General features: G+C 51.0%; 1 protein-coding gene across 1 annotated transcript in view; it reads right to left on the bottom strand.

The window, feature by feature from the left end:
• The window catches only part of LOC119953686, a 21363-nt gene continuing 4760 nt past the window's right edge, over positions 1 to 16603 (bottom strand). Inside the window, exon 3 of the mRNA XM_038778217.1 lies at positions 1 to 2972. Within this exon, the coding sequence (XP_038634145.1) occupies positions 4 to 2972 (2969 nt within the window). The 3' untranslated portion in view covers positions 1 to 3. The remainder of the gene's footprint in view (positions 2973 to 16603) is intronic.

The raw sequence follows: 16603 nt of genomic DNA, 5'->3' as shown, positions 1-16603 counted from the left end.
ATTCTAAATCCCTCCCCAGTTGCAGGTCTGCGACTGGTAAACACTTTCATACTGTAGCAGAGGGTTTGAGCAACTGACATCGATAGCGCTGCCCTCGTGGACTAAGCCGTCGTTTCCATGAACCCCGGGACTAGCCGTGGCCACGCTGACCGGTGACTCCAGCCAGTCCTCCGTGGAATCTGCATCACTCTCACTGTAGTCACTCTGTGAGATCTCTTCCAAAAAGACTTCAGGGTACTCAGAGTTTTGCCAGTCCTCGTTCCGTAAGTCATTTAGATCGTCAATTTCATTCTCACTAATCCCCTCCGTTAGAAACTTTCTGACCTGGTAACCGCGAAAGGCTGCTTGAATTATAACCGCGGCTTCCGCCTGTTTCCGAATCTGTGCTCTGGTCTGGTAGCCTTTCCAGGCCGCTTGGATCATCAGGGCCGCGTTCACCTCCTCTTGGTAGCGTTTTCGGGTCTGCAGTGACCTCTTTTGACACTCTTGGTATTGGTGTTTGAAGTGAACAGGTTTGGAACGCACATTGTTGGAGTTGATCTCATTGTTGTAAGTTGCCCCAAGCAGATTCTTCCGCGATGTGGACACGATTGGCCTGGGGATGTCAACAGACAAAGTGCCATCGGTTAATGTCATCCCGAGTGAGGGCAGTCTCTGGCGTAGTGATGTGGTTGACTGTGAAGCCATTGGTTTGACATCTCCTGAAACCATTTCCTTGCGTTCTCGATGAACGTCTCCATCTGCTGCATCGTGGAGGTGAGGCTTGCTGTAAACAATCCTCTGGCATTCTCTTGATCTATCCGAAGAATTACTGGAACTCAATTCTATCTGACTTCCGGAAGCAGAGATCTTGTGCAGGCACGACGTGCTACTACTATAGTCGAGGACTAGGTCATTGGCTTGTTGGTTGTCTTTGGTTAAGTTGTCTGAATTCAATAAGCAGGGCACTGTCAACGACTCATTGGCTGAGACTGGCTGCATTGTTGTTGCAACTTCAAGTTGCTTGGCTTTATTAACGAAGTTAGAAAGAGCAGGTGGCTGTTCCTCCAGCGAGCTGGTATATTTGATTAGTTTCCTATTCATCTCGGGGCTTGTTGAAGTGGAGGACACCATATATTCTGACTTGTTGGTAATTCTAAGCACTGGTTGATCAGACGCCTGAGAAAGATGAGCGATGCTGTTTTTCAATAGAGTTGCGCTATAATCTTCCGTGTCCTTATTTGTACCATAGCTGTACCTGGGCCTCCTGGAATTAAATGAGTGCTGCGGTGCAGTTTCCTTTTTCTCGTAAGATCCATCAGAACACCTGTCCCTCTGTTTTGCCTCAAACTGGGGTTCGTAAACGAGCCCTTTCCCCCATCCTTCCAAACATTTGATTTCTCCTACTGAGTAAGCAACTTGACTATATTCATCTGTTTCATTTGTCACAGTGCTCTGGGATTCCAGACAGTTCCAAGTCTCAAGGGCTTTGTTTGCTGTGGAGCTTTTATCTCTTAAGATCTTTTGTGTCTTTCTTCCAGGATACTCAGGTGACAAGTAAATGTCTGCAAACCCACCGGAAACCTGCTCGGCAGTACCATCAGTCTTAGAGTATGACTTGGGCACACCAAATTCAACATCTGGGCTCTGCTTAATCATACCTGATTGAATGTTCTGCTCTTTCACACCTGGTTCAATTGCCATGTGTTCCCTGCCCAAACTCTTGTGCTTTATATGTTTTCTTTTGACCTCCGGGGTTTTGATGTTGGATATCACCGTGTATTCCATCTTTTGTGAAACTCGCAGGTTGGGTTCGGCTGGTGTCTTGTAGGAATATGTGTCGGGAGTATATCTGATCTCTTCCCCTTTTTCCATGCTGGCTTTGTAACTGTATTTCGGACGCTGCAAAGAGGGGCTGATGTAGGGTTCCCCCCAACTTTCATCTTCCACCGAGAGAGACAGTTGGTTTTCGGAGAATCCATGCCTTGGCCCTGGGTGTGAGTTGAAGAGAGGAACCTTCTCTGATCGTTCCAGAATCTTCTCTCCCCCTCCCTTGCTGTCTCTTTCAACCCTTGACTGGATATGACCACTGAAATATTTGTCATCTCGTGACCTTACCTTTGACCCCATGTCTGCTGGGATATCTCTCGGAGACTCTGACCTGACCTTCACAAGTTTGCCCGTTTTCTCATCCCTCAAAGTCTCCTCATCAGTTGTCAGGAGCCCCTGGGAATTCGTGCCATTCGCAGTTTCCTCTCTTGAACTCCGCCTGGACTTCCTTTTACTGTGTTCAGTTGGAGGTCGACTGTCAATGAGCGTCTGGTTCTTGGTTTCGAAGGGATGAGGCACTAACTCAGACATATAAAGATGGACATTGGGGCTCTGTCTACTTTCACACCGTTTTCTATTTGGGTCTTTGCATTCAGGCCTTGGTGGTTTATCTGCACTGCGATGCTTTACCTGATTTACCTTTGGGTCAGGGTTGTTGATATTTGAATGCATGATGTGCGCCATTCTGCAGCTAGGCTCTGTGACTGACTCTGGCGAGGGACTATAGTGCTTCTCATGGTAATTTCTGTTGCCCTCCTCTTCCCCTTTGTCCATGTTAGCCCTGTAACTGTACTTTGGGCGCCGTGATGAGGGACTCCCCCAGCTTTCCCTCTCCACTGACATGGATCTATGATTTTCGGAAATTCCATATCTCGTTTCTGAGTACGCACCAGAGAGAGCAACCTTCTCCCAACTTTCCAGAATCTTCTCCCCGCCTCCCCTACTGTCTCTTTCACCTCTGTGATGGGGCTGACCACTGGCATGTTTGTCATCTCGCGACCTTAACTTTGACCCGATGTCAGCTGTGGCTCCTCTCGTATTATGCACGGAGGCAGATTTCAGGTTTTTCCCAGGTTTGTCTTCCTTAATGATCAGGTTTTCCTCCTGGCAGCTCAGTGGTGACTGAACGTTGACAACACCATTTCCATGATCCATCATATGACCTGCGAGTACACCGAAAACATTTTGTCAGCAAATATTATTGAACTATTCCCATGATTTATACAACGGCAAGGTCAAATTCATTCCAAAGATTGATGTTCAAAGATTACAAGGCCTGAACGTAAAGGATCAAATTGCTTCACTTCCTGATGTTTGACAGCAAATGGTACCGCTGCAGAGTTTCTCATTGAAATCTACAGTTACGATGTTATTAGTGATGAGAAACGTCTCATTCTAACTGAGCAGATCTTGACAGAGAGGGATGAGAGTTTGGATGGTGAGGCTGTTTCCACCAGATGGAGTAAAAGAGTAAGGGGGAGAGTCTGATTAGACTGGGGTAAAGGGTGTGGAGATGAGGGGGATTAATTAGACTGGGTGGGGTATTAAAGGGTATGGAGAGTTATAGGCCAGGGTTTAGAGAATCTCAAAGTGTATCATGGAGTTCACCTGACCCACAACTTTTAATAGATTGTGGTACGGATGAGCACATGACCCACTCTACAGGTGTGGTACAGCAGAAATGGAAAAGTATTTTAAAAATAAATAAATTTAGAGTACCCAATTCAATTCATTTTTCCAATTAAGGGGCAATTTAGCATGGCCAATCCACCTAGCCTGCACATCTTTGGGTTGTGGGGGCGAAACCCACCCAAACACGGGGAGAATGTGCAAACTCCACACAGACAGTGACCCAGAGCCGGGATCGAACCTGGGACCTCAGCGCCGTGAGGCAGCAATGTTAACCACTGCGCCACCGTGCTGCCCGGAAAGTATTTTTTAAAGCAAAACAATGTTTATTCTATGAACTCAAGTTAACCTTTTTAAAACATACAGTGAACATCTGAGCAACCATCAATTCAAATACACCCCCAAAGAATACAACACTAAGTGCAGCTTAATAATTTCCCAAACAACATCCAGACAAAAGAAGCACCTTTTAACAGAAGCACATAAGGTTTACATTCACTACTGAGAACATTTATAATTCTGAATTTACCAAATGATCAAGAGATAGTCTTTTGATGGCAGAGAGAACAACAGTGCACCTGCTTTGTCTGGCTTCAGCTCCAATGCTGAAAACGAAACTAAAACACACCCTGCAGCAAACAATCTAAAATGAAAGTAAAAAGCTGACAGACAGCCCAGCTCCACCCACGCTCTGACATCACTGCAGTAATATGAGCAGCCAAACATTCCTTAAAGTGACATTCCCATGACAAGAGCAAAGGTGGATGGGATTTTAAAGTGTAAAGAGTGAGAAGATTGGGATTAGACCCCGGGGTGGGATATTAAAGAGTTTGGAGAGTGAGGGGGATATTGGGATTTGACCGGTTAAATATTAACTTTTTTAAAAAATTTTATTTTTTATAAATTTAGAGTACCCAATTATTTTTTCCAATTAAGGGGCAATTTAGTGTGGCCAATCCGCCAACCCTGCACATCTTTGGGTTGTGGGGGTGAAACCCACGCAAACACGGGGAGAATGTGCAAACTCCACACGGACAGTGACCCAGGGCCGGGATTCGAACCCGGGTCCTCAGCGCCGTAGGCAGCAATGCTAACCACTGCGCCACCGTGCTGCCCAAATATTAACTTTTTAAAAAAATTTAGAGTACCCAATTAATTTTTTCCAATTAAGGGCCAATTTAGCGTGGCCAATCTACCTACCCTGCACATCTTTGGGTTGTGGGGGTGAAACCCACGCAGACATGGGGAGAATGTACAAACTCCACACGGACAGTGACCCAGGGCTGGGATCGAACCTGGGACCATGGCGCCGTGAGGCAGCAGTGCTAACCACTGTGTCACCGTGCTGCCCTACTGGGTGGGATATTAATGTGTACAGAGGGCAAAAAAATAGATTGAGATTAGACTGGGTGGGATATTATAGGGTGTGGGGGGAGGGTGAGGGGAAGAGTGGGTTTAGATTGGGCAAGGTAGTAAAGGGTGTGGGGAGCAAGGGGACTGTGGGATTAGACTGGTTGGGATATTAGAGGATCTGGGGAGTGTGGGATTAGACTGAATGGGATACTACGGAACATTCGCACCAGTACGAGAGGGGAGCTGTTCCGAAGGGACGGTCTTCATCTGAATTATGCTAGCGAATCACGTAACTGGGGCTGTAGACAGGGCTTTAAACTAAATTGGGGGGGGGGGGGTTCAGTTGTAGGGGAAACTAGAAAACCCAATTTAAAGGAGGAGTTAAGAGCACAGGTTAGTTTGGACGGGGCGATAGCACAGTGGTTAGCACTGCTGCCTACGGCACTGAGGACCCAGGTTCGAATCCCGACTCCGTGTCACTGTCCGTGTGGAGTTTGCACATTCTCCCCATGGCTGCGCAGGTTTCACCCCCAAAACCCAAAGATGTGCAGGGTAGGTGGATTGGCCATGCTAAATTACTCCTTAATTGGAAAAAAAGAATAATTGGGTACTCTAAATTAATATTAAAAAATGGGGGGGGGGGGAAAGTGCAGGTTAGCAATGTGTTGGATGGTTACCAGAAAATAAAAGTGAGGGACGGAACAGATGAATGTCTTTATGCACCAAGGAATTATAGAAGAGTAGGGAAATCTAGCATTAAAAATTTTTTTTAAGCTTTGTGTCGAAATGCAAGAAGCCTTCGAAACAAACTTAAAGAGCTAACGGCGCAAATAGAAACAAAAGGTTATAACTTGATGGGAATTATTGAAATGTGGGTACAAGAAGACCAGGTCTGGGTATTGAATATCCAAGGGTACGCAGTATTTTGGATGGGTGAAAGGAAAATGAGATGGCGTAGCCCTGCTGGTGAGGAAAGGGATCAGATGTAATGTGAAATTACATATGCACTGGAGATCAAGTTGTGGATTCAGTCTGGGTAGAAATAACAAAGGGAAGAAGTCCTTGGTAGGAGTAATCTATAAGTCCTGAAACAGTAGTTCTATAGTGGGGCACAGTATAAACCAGGAAATACTGGGGACTTGTAAGAAAGGTACGGCAATAATAATGGGTGATTTTAATACGCATAGACTTGAGGAATCAAATTGGCTAGGGTAGCCTGTGGGGCAGAGTTCACTGAATGCATTAGAGATTGTTTCCTGGAACAGTATGTTGGGGAACCAACCTTGGAGGAGGCTACTCTCGATTTGGTGTTCTGTAATGAGGAGGGGTTAATTAATGACCTCATAGTTAAGGATCCACGAGGGAGTAGTGACCACAGTATGGTAGAATTTAAGATTCATTTTGGGGACGAGAAAGAGGAGTCCACACTAGTGTTCTGGAACTAAACAAAGGAAATTACATAGGTTGGAGGACAGATTTGGCTTGTATAGACTGAGCAGGAAAGCTAAAAGGTAGGACAGCTGATGAGCAGTGGCAGTTGTTTAAGGAGATACAACTAAAATATATCCCATTGAGGAAGAAAGATGGGAAGAGGGGTAAAAAACACCTATGGCTAAACAAGGAGGTCAAGGACATTATAAAGAGACTTCCGGTTGCGGCTATGACCAGCTAAGTCGCACGTTTGGCTGCTCCTGCTACAAAGGTGTTTTCGGGCCGATTGGAGGGCCCCAACGGCGCTGTAAGGACAAATCCCGGTGGGGGAAGGCTCCCTGAAGAGAACCAGACCAACTTTATGGTCGGTACCTGGAGTGGGGTGGTAAAGAAAGCAACAGCAGCTCCCAAAAAAAAGCGGGGGAAGAAGACCAAAATGGCGGCCGGTGGCGCACCCGAGGAGTGGAGGAAATGGGCGGAGGAGCAGCAGGCCGCTCTCCTGCGCTTCTTTACGGAGCTGAAAATGGAGCTCTTGGAGTCAATGAATGCGACGACCACCAGGCTGATGGGAGCCCAGGCGACCCAAGAGGCGTCGATTCGGGAGCTGCAACAGGAGATGACTGTGAGGGAGGAGGAGGCCACGGTCCTCGTGGGAAAGGTAGAGGTGCACGAGGCACTCCACCTGAAATGGCAGAGCCGTTTTGAGGAGCTGGATACCCGAATGAGGCGGAAGAACCTGAGGATCTTGGGCCTGGCAGAAGGCCTGGAGGGGTCAGACCTCCCGGGATATGTAGCAGAAATGCTGAGCTCCCTGATGGGGGCGGGGGCCGTCCCTTCGCCCCTGGAGCTGGAAGAGGCCTACAGGGTCATGGCTAGGAGGCCAAGAGCAAATGAGCCCCCGAGGGCGGTGCTGGTGCGGTTCCAGCGACTCAGCGACCGTGAGAGAGTGCTGGAGTGGGCCAAGAGGGAAAGGAGCAGCAAGTGGGAGAACTCGACGGTGAGGGTCTACCAGGACTGGAGTGCGGAGGTGGCAAAGCGGCGGGCCCGGTACAACCGGACGAAGGCGGTGCTACATGCAAAACGGATCAGGTTCGGAATGCTGCAGCCAGCGCGCTTGTGGGTCACCTACAGGAACCAACACCACTATTTTGAGTCCCCAGAGGAGGCGTGGGCCTTTGTACAGGAAGAGAAACTGGACTCGAATTAGACCCAGGGGATACTTGGCGGCCGTAGCCGCTCGGGTACTTTCAGCTGAATTCTTTGTTTGGATTTTGAACTCTTGCTGTGGTTTTTCTTCTGATGTTTTTTCCCCCTTTGCCAACTTCCCTTAGTTATTGTTATTGTGGTTATTCATGGTTATTTATGGTTATTTATGCTGTTTGGTAGAGGGCGACTGTTAAGTACATTGTTATTTGTTATTTATCTGTTATTTATAATGTTAAGTTGGGGAGGTGGGACGGGGGGGAGAGCAGATCGGGGATATGGGCTCCTAGGGGGGGTTCTTTTACAGGCATGGACGGGGACGGGGGTGGAACTGAAGATGGTGGGGTGGGGTGTGGCAGGGCGAAAGCGCGGGCTTTCCTCTGTTTTCCCGCGCGCGGGGCAGAGGAGGGGGGAGGGGAGGAGCGCGGGGCGTGGCTAGCAATGGCGACCTTTCCCGCGTTGGAGCGGGGCCAGGGAGGAGTGGCAAGGGGGGGGAGGCCCCCCCCCCCAAGCCGGGGGGAGTCGGAGTGTGGCAGGAGCAGCCGGGTCAGCGTGAACCAGCTGACTTACGGGAGTACGATGGAGGGTACATCGCGGCTAGGAGGGGTCCTAGCCTGGGGGGGGGGGGGGAGGGGGTTTAGGGAGGGACACCGGGTTGCTGCTGAAAAGACCAGAAACGGGAAGTGGAGGACTGGAGAGGTGGGGGGAGGGGGACATCGTCATGGGGAGCGGGTCAGAAGGGGAGGGTCGACCCGGGGCGAGCAGGGAACAGGACATGGCTAATCGGCAGGGGAAGGGGGCGGGTCGTCCCGCGACCCGGCTGATCACTTGGAACGTGAGGGGGTTGAATGGGCCGGTCAAGAGATCAAGGGTATTCTCACACCTGAAGGGACTGAAGGCTGATGTAGCAATGTTACAGGAGACCCATTTGAAGGTAGTGGACCAGGTTCGCCTGAGAAGGGGGTGGGTGGGACAGGTGTTCCACTCTGGATTGGACGCAAAGAACCGGGGGGGTGGCGATTCTGGTGGGAAAGAGGGTGTCGTTCGTGGCGGAGGAGGTGGTGGCGGATAAGGAGGGTAGGTATGTGATGGTGAAGGGTAAGCTGCAGGGGGAGAAAGTGCTGATGGTCAACGTATATGCCCCGAACTGGGATGACGCGGGTTTTATGAGGCGCCTATTGGGCCTCATTCCGGGACTGGAGGCAGGGGGCTTGATCATGGGGGGGGACTTTAACACAGTGCTGGACCCCGGGCTAGACAGATCGAGCTCAAGGACCAATAGGAGGCCGGCAGCGGCAGAAGTGCTGAGGGGGTACATGGAGCAGATGGGAGGAGTAGACCCATGGAGGTTTGGTAGGCCGAGGGCGAGGGAGTATTCCTTTTTCTCCCACGTCCATAGAGTGTACTCCAGAATCGATTTCTTCGTGTTGAGCAGGGGGCTGATCCCGAGGGTACGGGAAGCTGAGTACTCGGCCATTGCGATCTCTGATCATGCACCACATTGGGTGGATGTGGAAATGGGGGAGGCGCGGGACCAGCGCCCACTGTGGCGGCTGGATGTGGGGCTGTTAGCGGACGACGAGGTGTGTAAAAGGGTCCGGAAGAGCATTGAGAGCTATCTGGACTTGAATGACACGGGTGAGGTGCAGGTGGGGATGGTCTGGGAGGCCCTGAAGGCAGTGATCAGGGGAGAGCTGATCTCCATAAGGGCGCACAGAGAAAGAAAGGAGAGGCAGGAGAGGGAGAGGCTGGTGGGGGAGCTATTGGAAGTGGATAGGAGATATGCGGAGGCACCAGAGGAGGGGCTGCTGGGAGAACGGCGCAGCCTGCAGGTCAAGTTCGACCTGCTGACCACCAGGAAGGCAGAGACGCAGTGGAGAAGGGCACAGGGCGCGGTCTATGAGTATGGGGAAAAGGCGAGCAGGATGCTGGCACACCAGCTTCGCAAACGAGATGCGGCTAGGGAGATTGGGGGAGTGAAGGAGAGGGGCGGGAAGGTAGTGCAGAAGGGGCAAGAAGTGAACGGGGTCTTCAGGGATTTTTACAAGGAGTTGTATCGGTCTGAGCCGCCGACGAGGAGAGGGGGAATGGAGGACTTCCTAAACAAATTGAGGTTCCCAAGGGTCCAGGAGGGGCTGGTAGAAGGGCTGGGGGCGCCAATAGGGCTAGAGGAGCTAGTCAAGGGAATAGGTCAGATGCAAGCGGGGAAGGCGCCGGGGCCAGATGGGTTCCCGGTGGAATTCTATAAGAAAAATGTGGACCTGGTGGGACCGGTACTGGTACGAGCCTTTAATGAGGCGCGAGAGGGGGGGGTTCTGCCCCCGACAATGTCGCAGGCTCTGATCTCCCTGATATTGAAGCGGGATAAAGACCCCGTGCAGTGCGGGTCCTACAGGCCTATTTCGCTTCTGAACGTGGATGCCAAGTTGCTGGCAAAGATCCTGGCAGCTAGAATAGAGGATTGTGTGCCAGGGGTAATCCATGAGGACCAGACGGGGTTCGTGAAGGGGCGGCAGCTCAACACGAACGTGCGGAGACTGCTGAATGTAATTATGATGCCGGCAGTGGAGGGGGAGGCTGAGATAGTGGTAGCGCTGGATGCGGAGAAGGCATTTGATAGGGTGGAGTGGGAGTACCTGTGGGAGACGTTGGAACGGTTTGGGTTTGGGGAAGGGTTTATTAAGTGGGTGAAGTTGCTCTACTCGGCCCCGACGGCGAGTGTAGTGACAAACGGGAGGAGGTCGGAGTATTTCGGGCTCCACCGAGGGACCAGGCAGGGATGTCCCCTATCCCCCCTACTTTTCGCACTGGCGATTGAACCGTTGGCGATGGCACTGAGGGGTTCAGGGGGGTGGAGAGGACTGACTAGGGGAGGGGAGGAACATCGAGTATCGCTGTATGCGGATGATCTACTGCTGTACGTGGCAGACCCAGAAGGGGGAATGCCGGAGATAATGGAACTATTAGCAGAGTTTGGGGACTTTTCGGGGTACAAACTAAATTTGGGCAAAAGCGAGGTTTTTGTGATACACCCGGGGGACCAGGGAGAGGGTATTGGGAGACTCCCCTTCAAGCGAGCAGGAAAGAGCTTTAGGTACTTAGGGGTGCAGGTGGCAAGGAACTGGGGGACCCTCCACAAGTTGAACTTTTCCAGGCTGGTGGAACAGATGGAGGAGGAATTTAAGAGGTGGGACATGGTACCGTTGTCGCTGGCGGGGAGGGTGCAGTCAATCAAAATGACGGTCCTCCCAAGGTTCTTGTTTTTATTTCAGTGCTTGCCCATCTTCCTCCCTAGGGCCTTCTTCAAAAAGGTGACGAGTAGCATCATGAGCTACGTGTGGGCGCATGGCACCCCAAGGGTGAGGAGGGTCTTTTTGGAGCGGAGTAGGGACAGTGGAGGGCTGGCATTACCCAACCTTTCGGGGTACTACTGGGCGGCAAATGTGTCAATGGTGCGCAAGTGGATGATGGAAGGGGAGGGGGCAGCTTGGAAACGAATGGAGAGGGCGTCCTGTGGCAACACAAGCCTGGGGGCCCTAGTAACGGCACCATGGCCGCTCCCCCCCACGAGGTACACCACGAGCCCGGTGGTGGCGGCCACCCTCAAGATATGGGGGCAGTGGAGGCGACATAGGGGGGAAATGGGAGGTCTGTTGGCGGCGCCAATAAGAGGGAACCATAGATTCATCCCGGGGAACATCGACGGGGGATTTCAGAGCTGGTACAGGGTGGGCATACGGCAGCTGAAGGACCTGTTTATAGAGGGGAGGTTTGCGAGCCTGGGAGGGCTGGAGGAGAAGTTTGAGCTCCCCCCGGGAAACATGTTCAGATATTTACAAGTGAAGGCATTTGCTAGGCGGCAGGTGGAGGTGTTTCCCCTGCTCCCCAGTAAGGGGGCGAGTGATAGGGTGCTCTCGGGGGTCTGGGTCGGAGGGGGGAAGATATCAGACATCTACAAGATAATGCAGGAGGCGGAAGCAGCATCAGGGGAGGAGCTGAAAGCCAAGTGGGAAGGGGAGCTGGGAGAGCAGATAGAAGACGGGACGTGGGCGGATGCACTGGAGAAGGTCAACTCTTCCTCCTCGTGTGCGAGACTGAGCCTCATTCAATTTAAGGTGCTGCATAGAGCTCACATGACGGGGACAAGGATGAGCCGGTTCTTTGGGGGTGAGGACAGGTGTGTCAGATGTCTGGGAAGCCCAGCGAACCATGTGCATATGTTCTGGGCATGTCCGGTGCTGGAAGGGTTCTGGAAGGGGGTGGCAAGGACGGTGTCGAAGGTGGTGGGGTCCAGGGTCAAACCAGGATGGGGGCTTGCGATCTTTGGGGTCGGGGTAGAACCGGGGGTACAGGAGGCTAGGGAGGCCGGAATACTGGCCTTTGCGTCCCTAGTGGCTCGACGAAGGATATTAATTCAATGGAAGGACGCGAGGCCTCCAAGCGTTGAAACTTGGATTAACGATATGGCTAGCTATATTCAGCTAGAAAGGATCAAATTTGCCCTGAGAGGGTCGGTACAGGGATTCGCCAGGCGGTGGCAACCTTTCCTTGACTTTTTAGATCAGAGATAGACGTTCGGGGTCGTGGCAGCAGCAACCCGGGGGGGGGGGGGGGGGGGGGGAGGGAGGGAGGGGGGGGAGGGAGGGGGGGGGAGGGAGGGGGGGAGGGAGGGGGGGAGGGGAGGGGGGGGGCAGCAAGGGTCGTGGGGAGACATGCACGACTGTAACGCGGGCAAGTCTGCTCGCTGCTCATGTCTGAAACTGTAGGCTGCCTTGTTTGTTAAGGTTGCCTGGGGGGGGGGGGGGGGGGGGAGGACTGGTGCGCGCGAGAGGGCGGGCGAGGGGGGGACATTTGCCTAGAGGGATTGTGTTGTAAATAATTTAAAAATTAGTAGGGGTAAATGTTTGTATGGAAAAACTCTTTCAATAAAAATTATTTAAAAAAAAAAAAAAGGACATTATAAAGACAATAACTAAGTTACATCATATTGCAAAAGCCAGTGGCAGGCTGGAAGATTGGGAAACTTTCAAACATAGGCAAAAAGATACTAAAAAAGTAATAAAAAAGAGCTCATGTAAATTACGAAAAAAACTGGCACAGAATATCAAACGCTTCTAGTCTACAGGCGATCCTGTAGATGTAGGTATAATCTGGACTTCCTGAAGGCGTTTGATAAGATGCCACACAGAAGGTTAATTAACAAGGTGACATCATATGGGATCAGGGGTAATTTATTAGCTTGGATAGAAGACTGACTGATGGACAGGAGACAGAGAGTCAGGATAAATGGGTCTTTTTCTGGATGGCAATATGAGGAGAGATTGAACAGTTTAGGCCCATACTCTCTTGGGTTTAAAAGAATGAGGGGAGACCTAATTGAGGTATATAAGATGCTAAAAAGTATGGAAAAAGTAGACATGGAGATGATGCGTCCTCTTGTGGGGCATTCCGAAACAAGAGGTCATAATCTTAGTAAGAAGTCTTACAACACCAGGTTAAAGTCCAACAGGCTTGTTTCAAACACTAGCTTTTGGAGCACTGCTCCTTCCTCAGGTGAATGAAGAGATATGTTCCAGAAACATATATATAGACAAAGTCAAAGATGCCAGACAATGCTTTGAATGCGAGCATTTGCAGGTAATCTCCACATCATAATCTTAGAATAAGAGACAGCAAACTTAAAACAGATTTGAGGAAAAACTACTTCTCCCAAAGGGTTGTGAATCTGTGGAATTCGCTACCTCAGAGTGTGGTGGATGCTGGGCCAGGAAGTAAATTTAAGGAGCAGTTAGACAGATTTTTAATTGGTAATGGGTTGAAGGGTTATGGAGAATGGGCAGGATGGTGGAGTTGAGGCCAGGATGGGATCAGCCATGATCACATTGAAGGTGTTTAGGCTCAAATTACCGACTCCTGCTCTTAGGTCATGTGTTCTAGGAAGGAGATGCTCTGGCTAATTTTGCAATCCAAATCTTGGTCTGTAGCACTGTAAGTAACAGATGAAGAACATATCAGCCATGGTAGAAAAGTGGGGCAGACTTGATGGGCCGAATGGCAAAAATCCTGCTCCGATATCTTATATATTTATAAAGGATGTGGGGAGCGAGAGGAGTCTGGGATTAGACTGGATGGGGTATTAAAGGGTGTGGGGAACGAGGGGGTTGTAAAGTGAGACTGGGTGGGATATTAAAGGGTGTGGGGAACGAGGGGGGTGTAAGGTGACACTGGGTGGGGTATTAAAGGGTGTGAGGAATGAGGGGGGTGTAAAGTGAGACTGGGTGGGATATTAAAGGGTGTGGGGAACGAGGGGGGTGTAAGGTGACACTGGGTGGGGTATTAAAGGGTGTGGGGAACGAGGGGGGTGTAAAGTGAGACTAGGTGGGACATTAAAGGGTGTGAGGAATGAGGGGGGTGTAAAGTGAGACTAGGTGGGACATTAAAGGGTGTGAGGAATGAGGGGGGTGTAAAGTGAGACTAGGTGGGACATTAAAGGGTGTGAGGAATGAGGGGGGTGTAAAGTGAGACTGGGTGGGGTATTAAAGGGTGTGGGGAACGAGGGGGGTGTAAGGTGACACTGGGTGGGGTATTAAAGGGTGTGAGGAATGAGGGGGGTTGTAAAGTGAGACTGGGTGGGATATTAAAGGGTGTGGGGAACGAGGGGGGTGTAAGGTGACACTGGGTGGGGTATTAAAGGGTGTGAGGAATGAGGGGGGTGTAAAGTGAGACTGGGTGGGATATTAAAGGGTGTGGGGAACGAGGGGGGTGTAAGGTGACACTGGGTGGGGTATTAAAGGGTGTGGGGAACGAGGGGGGTGTAAAGTGAGACTAGGTGGGACATTAAAGGGTGTGAGGAATGAGGGGGGTGTAAAGTGAGACTAGGTGGGACATTAAAGGGTGTGAGGAATGAGGGGGGTGTAAAGTGAGACTGGGTGGGGTATTAAAGGGTGTGGGGAACGAGGGGGGTGTAAGGTGACACTGGGTGGGGTATTAAAGGGTGTGAGGAATGAGGGGGGTGTAAAGTGAGACTGGGTGGGATATTAAAGGGTGTGGGGAACGAGGGGGATGTAAGGTGACACTGGGTGGGGTATTAAAGGGTGTGGGGAACGAGGGGGGTGTAAAGTGAGACTGGGTGGGATATTAAAGGGTGTGGGGAACGAGGGGGTGTAAGATGAGACTGGGTGGGGTATTAAAGGATGTGGGGAACGAGGGGGGTGTAAGGTGAGACTAGGTGGGATATTAAAGGTGTGGGGAACGAGGGGGGTGTAAGGTGAGACTAGGTGGGATATTAAAGGGTGTGGGGAATGAGGGGGGTGTGACACTGGGTGGGATATTAAAGGGTGTGGGGAATGAGGGGGGTGTAAGGTGAGACTGGGTGGGATATTAAAGGGTGTGGGGAACGAGGGGGGTGTGACACTGGGTGGGATATTAAAGGGTGTGGGGAACGAGGGGGGGGTGTAAGGTGAGACTGGGTGGGGTATTAAAGGGTGTGGGGAATGAGGGGGGTGTAAAGTGAGACTGGGTGGGATATTAAAGGGTGTGGGGAATGAGGGGGGTGTGACACTGGGTGGGATATTAAAGGGTGTGGGGAATGAGGGGGGTGTAAGGTGAGACTGGGTGGGATATTAAAGGGTGTGGGGAGCGAGAGGAGTGTGGGATTAGACTGGGTGGGGTATTAAAGGGTGTGGGGAACGAGGGGGTGTAAGGTGAGACTGGGTGGGATATTAAAGGGTGTGGGGAATGAGGGGGGTGTAAGGTGAGACTGGGTGGGATATTAAAGGGTGTGGGGAATGAGGGGGGTGTGACACTGGGTGGGATATTAAAGGGTGTGGGGAATGAGGGGGGTGTAAAGTGAGACTGGGTGGGATATTAAAGGGTGTGAGGAATGAGGGGGGTGTAAGGTGAGACTGGGTGGGATATTAAAGTGCACAGAGAGCGAGGAGGGGATTGAGATTAGGCTGGATGGATTTTAAAAGGTGTAGGGAACGAGAGGGAGAGTGGGATTAGACTGGATGGGATATTAAAGGGTGTGGGGTGAGAGGGAGAGTGGGATTAGACTGGGTGGGATATTAAAGGGTGTGGGGGAGAGTGGGATTAGACTGGGTGGAATATTAAAGGGTGTGGGGAATGGGAGGGTGAGTGGGATTGGTCTGGGTGGGATATTAAAGCGTGTGGGGAGTGAGAGGGAGAGTAGGATTAGACTGGGTGGGATATTAAAGGGTGAGGGGAGAGTGGGATTAGACGGTGGGATATTAAAGGGTGTGGGGGAGAGTGGGATTAGACTGGGTGGGATATTAAAGGGTGTGGGGAATGGGAGGGAGAGTGGGATTGGTCTGGGTGGGATATTAAAGCGTGTGGGGAGTGAGAGGGAGAGTAGGATTAGACTGGGTGGGATATTAAAGGGTGTGGGGAGGGAGAGTGGGATTAGACTGGGTGGGATATTAAAGGGTGGGGGAGTGAGGGAGAGAATGGGATTAGACTGGGTGGGATATTAAAGGGTGTGGGGAGGGAGAGTGGGATTAGACTGGGTGGGATATTAAAGGGTGTGGGGAGTGAAAGGGAGAGTGGGATTAGACTGGGTGGGATATTAAAGGGTGGGGGAGTGAGGGAGAGAATGGGATTAGACTGGGTGGGATATTAAAGGGTGTGGGGAGTGAGAGGGAGAGTGGGGTTAGACTGGGTGGGATATTAAAGAGTGTGGGGAGTGAGGGAGAGTGGGATTAGACTGGGTGGGATATTAAAGGGTGTGGGGAGTGAGAGGGAGAGTGGGATTAGACTGGGTGGGATATTAAAGGATGGGTTTAGATCTGGGGGGGGTGTTGCTTGTTATGTTCCATGCTCTTTGTGCAGCAAGAAATCTACAGAACTGCTGGTAACTTGGCCAAAACCAGGATCTATTAATGTACACATGGTAAGGTAACAATCAGATACAGAGCACGTTATCACAGAGTTTCTTTAGACTCCCTGGAACTAACCCTACGCACGATCATCCTCAAGTACGTCTTATAACCTTCTGAAGATAGTCGGATGTACCCTGACTTATATCTGACACCGGCTGGTGGTGGGAAGTCACACTGCTGAATACATGGGAACCTGCTGTTGAGGGGGGGGGGGGGGGGGGGGGGGGGGCTGTCCGCATTCATGAGTGTATGTAATATTATCTACAGGCATATCACTACAT

Source organism: Scyliorhinus canicula, chromosome 18 (genome assembly GCF_902713615.1).
Source record: "Scyliorhinus canicula chromosome 18, sScyCan1.1, whole genome shotgun sequence".
Lineage (NCBI taxonomy): Eukaryota > Metazoa > Chordata > Chondrichthyes > Carcharhiniformes > Scyliorhinidae > Scyliorhinus > Scyliorhinus canicula.
This window is presented reverse-complemented; position numbering and strand designations above follow the sequence as displayed.